The sequence below is a fragment of the Prinia subflava genome, chromosome 13, assembly GCF_021018805.1.
Source record: "Prinia subflava isolate CZ2003 ecotype Zambia chromosome 13, Cam_Psub_1.2, whole genome shotgun sequence".
Taxonomy (NCBI): domain Eukaryota; kingdom Metazoa; phylum Chordata; class Aves; order Passeriformes; family Cisticolidae; genus Prinia; species Prinia subflava.
The window spans coordinates 9,423,562-9,432,269 of NC_086259.1; the positions used below are offsets into that span (position 1 = coordinate 9,423,562).

At 39.8% G+C, this 8,708-nt stretch overlaps 1 protein-coding gene across 2 annotated transcripts; it reads right to left on the reverse strand.

Annotated features, from left to right (window-relative positions):
- Positions 1–488: 488 nt before the first annotated feature.
- Positions 489–8,199, reverse strand: SNX20 (sorting nexin 20). 2 transcript variants are annotated; one of them, XM_063410651.1, is made up of 5 exons: positions 7,903–8,199; positions 6,096–6,293; positions 5,648–5,825; positions 3,910–4,061; positions 489–1,460 (listed from the first exon to the last, which is right to left on the reverse strand). In XM_063410651.1, the coding sequence occupies exons 3-5, from the start codon at positions 5,811–5,813 to the stop codon at positions 792–794; spliced, it is 987 nt and encodes a 328-aa protein (XP_063266721.1). In that variant the 5' UTR covers positions 5,814–5,825; positions 6,096–6,293; positions 7,903–8,199; the 3' UTR covers positions 489–791. The 2 variants fall into 2 exon arrangements, with proteins under 2 accessions (XP_063266721.1, XP_063266722.1); XM_063410652.1 differs by lacking the exon at positions 6,096–6,293.
- Positions 8,200–8,708: the final 509 nt, after the last annotated feature.

Genomic DNA, 8,708 nt, shown 5'->3' on the forward strand with positions numbered 1-8,708 from the left:
ACCCATGCCAGATAATGACATGCCAAAGTACAATATTGATGAGAATTAATTTACCAGATTGTTAAAATAAATGTATGGGAGAGACCTTAGAGCTGAGGGAAACTACTGAGGCAAACAAGAATGTGCTTTCAATGCAGAAAGTCATAAAACAATGTTAGCTACAAAAGGAAAATGAAGTGTATTCCCTCATCTGTGATGGAATGATCATCACCTGTATTTTTTGCTCTCACCAAAGCTGATTGTAAACCTTCCCCTTCCTCCTGCCCACAGCAGCTGAATTCAGTGGGAACAGGACCAAACCCATCATGCTCAGAAATGGCAAAGTGCCATTTGATGGGTCCCCAGCTGGAGCAGTGAAAAATTACATTCAGTGCCAGAAGCTGCACCCTTTAGATTGCATCTGCTGAGAAGATATTTGTCTTCCTGAAAAGGAAGTCGTTTCCACATGAAAGATTAACGCTTCTGATTCTATAGATTTTCAAGTGCTTTATTAATTGTATTTTCTTATTCTGACTTTTCAAACAAAATAATCTATGTTCAAAACAACCAAATCATAAAAGATTGTTTTCTAGCAAATTTCCTTCAAAAAACCTTAAGGTGCTCCTCAGGTACTCCTCATATCTGTACAGTAGATGTAATATATTCCAACATAGATGTTAATGTCCCTTTGAACATAAAAGATATTTGATTTAATTTTTTCCCATTAATACAATGTTATGCAAGCCAAACAGGTAATTTCCAGTTCTCACTCTTTTTCAAGAGTTTGCTCTTTCATTAAGTTTTTCTTGTGCTCACCGTACGTACTCCCGAACTGCAAGTTCTTTCAGGGTAAAAACCCGTATGGGATCTTTCTTTGTCTTCCATTCTTCCAGTTTCTCTTGCAAAGACAGAAAATCCTTGCCAAGTTCATATGCCAGGGTGATCATTGTGTCCAGCAGTGGAATGTAATACCTGTGGCTGGTGTGCACACGGAGGCGTGACAGAGCTTTTTCTCCGTACTCAAAGGCACTTGCTGGGTTTTCCAGGTCCTTGTGGCACACCACGATGGCACAGAGAGTAGGGACAACTGCAACAGGGTTCCCTCTCGTCAGCCTTTCCTGCAGCCCAATGACTTCTAAAAGGATTTCCAAAGCTTTGGTGTACTGGCCACCCCGCAGGCAACCGTATGCTTCCTGAAGCTCCGGCCTTGTTAAAAAGTCAATAAATTTTTTTGATCTTCTGATGTATTTCATAGAATATAAGAGTCTCAGGTAGTCCTTGAAGGCTAATTTTCTTTCATTGATTATTTCTTCTGTGAAGTTCCCTGTTAGGGTTTTTTTGGGAAAGGTTACGTCTTCCATTTCTTCGCTAAATTCCTCCAGCAAATTCCTGTGCAGTTTCTCAAAATCTGAATAACGCCGTTCAATTACAGACTTGTTGCTGTCAAAACTCCCTGTTTGCAAAATGATGATTTTATACATCTAAACACAATCAAAGAGAAAATATAAGCATGAGAAGGGACCATTCCAGCTTCAGTGCAGTCACATTTTGTGTAATGCTATTATGAAAAGATTCTGTGCTTGTTCAGTCCTCCAGCTGAAACACTCCTGCACCCGTTTTCTATGTGAAATCTCGTGTACTCCTGTGGCAGTGCTGCTGAAAAAGTTACTGTCTGGGATTATGGTGCATGCTCAGCATAGACCTCAAAGATTTGCAGCCATCAAACTCAAAATTCCCACCTCCTGCTGTTCTGTACTTCTGTCACCAGACAGGCTTAGCACGTAAACAAGTTGTACATAAACAGGGCACTAACATATCCCATCCTGCAAGGTGCTGGGAAAGCAAACTAGCAGCAGGCTGAAGCACATAACACTTACAAAGCATTTCTGTGGCTGTACTTTGTTTATAACAGCCATGGCTGCTGCAATCAATCATTTTCAGTGAACTGAATGGATTTCCCAGACTTAATATTAAATGTAATCTATTTTACATCAGTCACAATATTCAGAAATGCTCTTTGTATAAGACATTCCTAGGGATTTGGGGTGTTAGTAATGCTGTGAAAGAAGAGGGAGTATTTGGCAATATATCTGGTGCGTGCAAAAATAAGATGGAGCAATTCCAAATCCTTTTCTCCCCTCCAAATCATTGCCCTGTATTCAAACTTACTTTACATTTAAATAAGACAAAAAAGGTGACATTTCTACAACACACTGCCATTCAAAGCCCTTCACTTGCAGCTACCAGCAGTGCTGCCCCACACTGACAGGACTCTAGAGCACATCTTCCTCAGCTCTTCATTAGCCCCAAAAAAACCATAAAAAGTGTGGCATTAGGCAAATAGCTGCAAACCAAAATTCTGCGCTGTGTTGTCCAAATAATCTCTTCTGGTTCTGATCCAGGCTCAGTGATATTGAGGAAGGGCCAATCCCTAAGGTGTGTAAACCATGGTAGCTCCTTGGGGGCCAGATTAGCTGTGTCACCAGCCACCAGCTAAGGACACAGACTGGTGGCCTCTTGGATGATGACCATGTTCACGTTCAGATTCAGCCTGTTCCCACTGATTTACACAGGAGCTGGAGGGGTTTTGCTCATGCCAGTTATTTTCTTTGGTGCTATTGAAGGCTGCAAACCAGTACTCGCACTATGCCTGTCTGGTTTTCTTCCTTGTTTTTCCTTAAAGAGAAATTCTCTCTTTTAATCTTCATAAATGATCTTTACAGGCACTTCTTGAAAGGTTTCTAAATTTGAGCTGACTTCTCTGATCTCTTTTCATTTGTAAGCACTGTGACATTTTCCCATACTTTGTCCTGCTCCCTGCTGAAAAGTGTATATATGCCTGATGCATTCTAAAACAATCATAAGAGCAGGATTTTTAAGCTATCATTTTATCAAGGGCAGCTAAGTGAATAATTTACAAGTACTTGCTTTTTTTATTTATGGATTGTGCATGAAAAAATAAGTAGCACTTAATTAGACTGTCACTCTAATTGGCTCAATTTTGTTGTAATGTAAATCTTTTTGCCTAGGCTTGTGACTTATGACTAAGTTTAATTGCACATATGCTGAATGATACTCTTGCTCTCATGCAGTTACACAAACCCAATTTTTAGCTATTCAGAAGCTGAATATTCAGGAGTGTATGCAAGAAAAGCAGCAACTAGTGGGTGTGTCCAGCACGCAACAAGATCTTAGGATAGTCTCCAAAATATTTACCTGCTTCAAATTCTACCAAACTGGATCACCCAGTATCAGCAATGCTGATTCTTGGCATTTTTCATCTACAGATCTCACAGACTGTAGCAAACAAGGAAACCATCTCTATCTGAATTTCACAGGAGTACTAAAAGGCACTGTTCTAGATCAGTCCTGAAGGCCAGGAGCAGAACCAGAAATAAAAATTAAGTGTCAGTACTGTGAAAAAAGATAGAAAAATCCAACCTACTTGGTTGTTTCCACTCCTCATACTCATGTTTCATCTTAAAAATATGACAGAAATATGCCACCTAAGGGAGCTCCAAGTAGGGAAGGGGAACAATCCCAAGCGATCTAGCAGGAGGATGTCTTAGACTTTGTCAACATCAAAGAATTCTGCACTTGTGCTAAGAGAAACCTCTGATGTGGAAGTTACACAAATGCTCTGCAGCTGCTACAGCTGGCTAGCTCAGTGGAAGTGTAAATACACAGATATTTTTACATTTGTGTGAATTTCCTTAATGTTGGCAAAACTCTGTGTTTTAAAGATACTCAAGATACTCATTTATTTGATAACAATTTCCACTGCAGCAGATTCTACTCAGTGTGATCATGGCTTGCAAAACTTGGCCCTTGCTGAGACTTTCATGTAGTGAGACCTGCTGTGTGCTGTGCAGACTCCTGTAGAGTGAATAAAAATTAATGATCTTCTTACATGTTCATTTGTTAGCTTACCACATATTTAGATAAGTTCTGCTCTACAATTCTGGTTGATGGGATTTCAAAAAGGAGTTTGATTTGTTTGCACTGGAGTTTTTCATTCCTCCAATATTCCTGAAGCTCCTTAGTGGTCATCGAAGAGTTGGGACTTAGGGTTGCACTGGAATCTAAAACCAATAGATTTACTATTTCAGATTATATTCTTTGCATTTGGAAAAGAAATTGTTATGTACTTGTTGTGAAAGAACACCCTGGATTTTCTGTTGCTGTAACAGCAAGACCTAAGGACTGATAAAAGAAGTGATTTCACTGCTGATAGACAGGAGCACATGCTTTGAGGAAAGCTATTAGGGTCTGAAATAATGAAAGAAAACATATCACCTGCAGAATACAAAATTGTACAGAACATACTGCCACAAAATACTGTATGTCAAGGTTGTAACCTCGGGCACAATCTAAGCAGGAGATTTACTTCATCATCCCAGAAGCAGCCTTAAGAAACACTGACTGAGTCTTTTGAGTCAGACATTTCTCCAGGCTTCTTTGTTGCTAAATGGATGAGATAATACAGTGCAGCTGCAAATTCAGACATTTATTCAAAAACTGACCCTACTCAAATATGGGGTTTGTGCAGTAATAGGAGAAAGCTGAGAAAACATGAATATCCTAACCTCAAAGTTGGATAACAGCTCAGCTACAAATATTTTATATACCTCCTTCTTTTTTTCTTTCTCTCTTCCCATGATCATACACACACACACACACACACACATATATATATATACACATATGTGTATATGTAAAAAATATGGGACAGCTGGTTGGAGAGTTTGCTTGCAGGAGAATTTCATGTAGCATTTCAAAAAGGCAATTGCTCTGTCTTTGCAATCTACTGACAATAGATTTCATCATGTGGCATATAGGCTAGCAAAGTGGATAAAAGAAATGGAATGTTTGTATCTCAGTGGGCACACTGGGCCCAGTTTCTAGTCAAGGATATCTTTGTCAAAGCAGTCAGCTGAAGTCAGGCTGCAGTGTATCTAACATTGTGCCAATGGAGGTGAAGGGGCACAATTGAAGGGTAAGAGAACAGCTTGATGCAGAAATAGACTTGTAAAGGCACCACAGTGCTCTTTCAGTGGCCCCACTTTTACATGTTCTTAATCATTTGACCATACAGTTTCAATTATCAAGGCCTTGGGGGTTTGGCTCAATCCCCACAAAGCATCTATTTCCTAGGAGAGGTGGTTTTTATGACATCCTTCCAGACTTAAAATCTTGATGAGATTATATATATTTTGGGTTATACATAACATTTTACTTAATAACAGATGACAGCAATCTTAGGCATGCCTCTTTAAAGGCATGTGAGAGCTGCCTGCTTGAGATTAGCTTCAGTTTGGTGTCCTTGCTGACATTGCCAAGAAGTTCAGATTTGGAGATGCACAGAAAGTGCCCTCCCAGGATTGGCCATCTGATGATCACTGCTTTCATTCCTGGAGTGTAAATTAAATCTGTGATACATTTTATGCATGAGGCATTTGAAAGGAAACCTTTGTGAGTGTATATACACACCAGGATGAGCATCGGTTTCACTATTGCTACATTATTAATACAAGTACAATCAAGGCTTATTTTCAGTGGAGTATGGCAGTACAATTTTGAACCACTGCTGCAATAAATAAACAAAGTTTTTATACAAAAGATTAATGGCATAAACAGATGAAAAATAAAATTAAAGGATAGCATCCACCTTGTGTGTCATCTTTTCCTGGATTTTCTTTTCTCACTTGACATGAAATTTCAGCTTTGGGATGATTTTCTTCTTCATCAGATGGACTTGTGGTAGAAGATGTAGAAATTCTGCTTACAGCTTCCAACAGTTCCCTTTCTCCTGTGCAGAGTGAATCTTGGTCCATTGCTTGCTATTACTGAAAGATTACAAACACCACAACATATTCTTAGTACCACACCTTTAGGGGATCCAGTTCAGTAATTTTTTGTATTATTCCTCGTTCTCTATGAACTTGAATCAGTGTAATTTTATAAAAACTAAAGTAATAAATAGAAATATCTACATAGTGCAGAACCATCCCTATAACTGCTACCACTGAAAGTGTTTGGATGTTTTTATGGCAGCTTAAAATCAAGAAAACCATAAGAAGTTATGTTGAATAAGATTAGGGGAACTCAGTTCTTACCTATGAGAATTTTGTCATGAACTTCAATTTGGGCAGATTTCTTCCTCCTTGTATTTGGCCCTCAAGTTTGCAAGTATGAACTCAGATGAACTAAAAATCTTTGAGATAATTAGTATAACCAGCAGTCTGGTTCTTTTACACTGCTAAAATTCACTGTTCTCAAGACTCAAAGACTTATTGTCGGTTCTTAATCACAACCTGTAGGACAAAATAGGGTAATACTTAAAACAGTATAAAGTTTTCATCATATTTAAGTTTTAGACTCCCTCCAGAGACTTATCTCTGTACTGTGAAAACAAAACAACTGACTTTGAAAATGGCTTGGTGGAAGGAGATCTGAATTTTCTAATTATTGTGCAGAAGTATTCTCCTTTTACTTGTTCATTTACCCTACATATACTGTGCCAAATTAAATCTGCTAGGACCACTATTTTATCATGCACTGACAAAACTTTTACCACAATATATTCCTACTTCATAGACCTGTTCCATAGACCAGGTTGGCCATTCTGCTCCTTAAATATCTCCACATCTAAGGATTTTTTTTTACAAATGATCAAAATCTACCTGTTACACCACTGTGTTATACAAACAGTTGAAAAAGTTCCAAAAACATCCTAACAACTTTGCCAAGGTGCTGTGTTCCCTTAGCATGAGTGAAATGTTGCTCACAGTTCAGCCAACGAGTGAAAACCAAATAACAGAAAAATACAGTTTTACAAGAAACCCTGCTAAAAGAATGCCCAAGCAGTGGTTATTAAGCAATGGGATGGTTTGGGAGGGTTGTTGCTACACATCATTTTGCCTCCACTTGTCTACCACACAGTTATGCAATGCTGGATACAGAGGTGAGGAAACTCCTTCAGCAGACTTATCGATTCCTGGCAAGCTGCAAGGTTATAAAAAGAAAAGAAATTACTTTCCCCACTGGAAATAACGGAAGTGCAAACCACTTTCCTCTGACAGAAACATTTCCTTTTTCTGGCTTGCACAAGCAAGTATACAGATGTTGTCATCCTTCTTAATGAAAGCATGATGGAAGCCCTTATTCTTGGAGTTAAAGTTCTCACTGTTCTTCAGTCCTCCTTACGATCTGCTCTTCGAACATGAAGAATAGCCACTTATTTTTTAACTGCTTAGTATTTTGAAAATCACAACAGTTTATCCCAAGAGCATATATAGCAGATAAAATGAGGAATCTGAAAATGACCAAACAGATTTAAATGACAACCTTTTTCTTGGTTGTAAGTTGGGATAACTTTATAATAAAAAATTGTACTTACATTGAAAAAAAATCTTTGTATGTGCATCGTTTTATATTCATAAATATTTATATGAGTGTATAGATATATACACAAACACATATATATACATAGACACATATATACATATACATATACACGTACATGTACACGTATACGTACACGTACACATACATGCATACATATATACACGCACACACACAATTTTTTTTACCAGGATACATAACACACTTGTAAATAGAAGAATGCAGGAGTGGATGTTATGACATACAAGTCTCCTGCCTTCAATATATGTACCTTGAACACTAACTGCATTTCATGCAGTTTCATTTTCACAGCTAAAACTCATCGCAAGCTCTTGTACTAAGCTATTACTTATTTTTTCCGTATAAAAACCCCCCTCCAAAGCAGCACAACCCCCCTGCAACAAATGACAGGATTTTATCTCGAGCAGACACGCATCCTGTTCCGTTCCGGGGTCGGTGCTGCTCCAGCTCCCTCCCCGGGTTCCAGCAGCTCCAGCCCGCAGCGCCCGGAGCACGCACCTGGAGAGCGCGGGGCTCCCTCAGCCGAGGCACATGTGAGCTCCGGGAGGCCCGCACAGCCCGCCTCGCCCTGCCGGAACGCAGCAGCAGATGCGTGTGCCTTCCTCTGGCGGGCACGTTTGTGTCTAACGAAAAGGAAGGAAGAAGGCTCGGTGAAATCGCGCTTCCCCGTCCCATTGGCCCCATTGCGCATGAACCCTCCCGGGCCCCGGGCCCGGCCCCGCTGCCCGCGGGGCTCCGGCCCCAGCGCCAGCGGCCCCGGGCACCGCGCTGCCCTCGGCAGGGAACCGTGCAGCAGCACAGCCCATGCACACTGCTCTGCCTGGGGCTCTGCGGCCAAAAAACACTATTAGCGAAAGGGAGATTAGGGGGGAAAGAGCTAAGTACGTAAAATGTACTTATGTGGAAAAATAATGTCTCTTGGGATGTCTTTAGAATACAGGCTTAACATCCAGTTTGGGAAAGAAAATGCAGATGGCATGACAGCAAACAGCCTTGCTCTGTGTAAACTTGCACTTCTGACAGAAATCCTGATTCTGCATAGCGCAGAACACATGATTAATTTCAAATATCTGCTTAATTAAAATTCAAAAAGGAGCATTATCATATCTGACATGATTACTAAACTTGAGATGGGCTTACGAGTGTGCCTAAAATTAATCCTATATGTGCTTAAATTTATTGTTGAACTGAGGACAAAATGAAGAAGAATGATGTATTAATCTACATGTCCTTTGGCCCAGATGCTTCCTTTTGGAGTTCAGTTTGGAAATTTGCTTTAAACCATCAGGATAGCTATTTCTGGG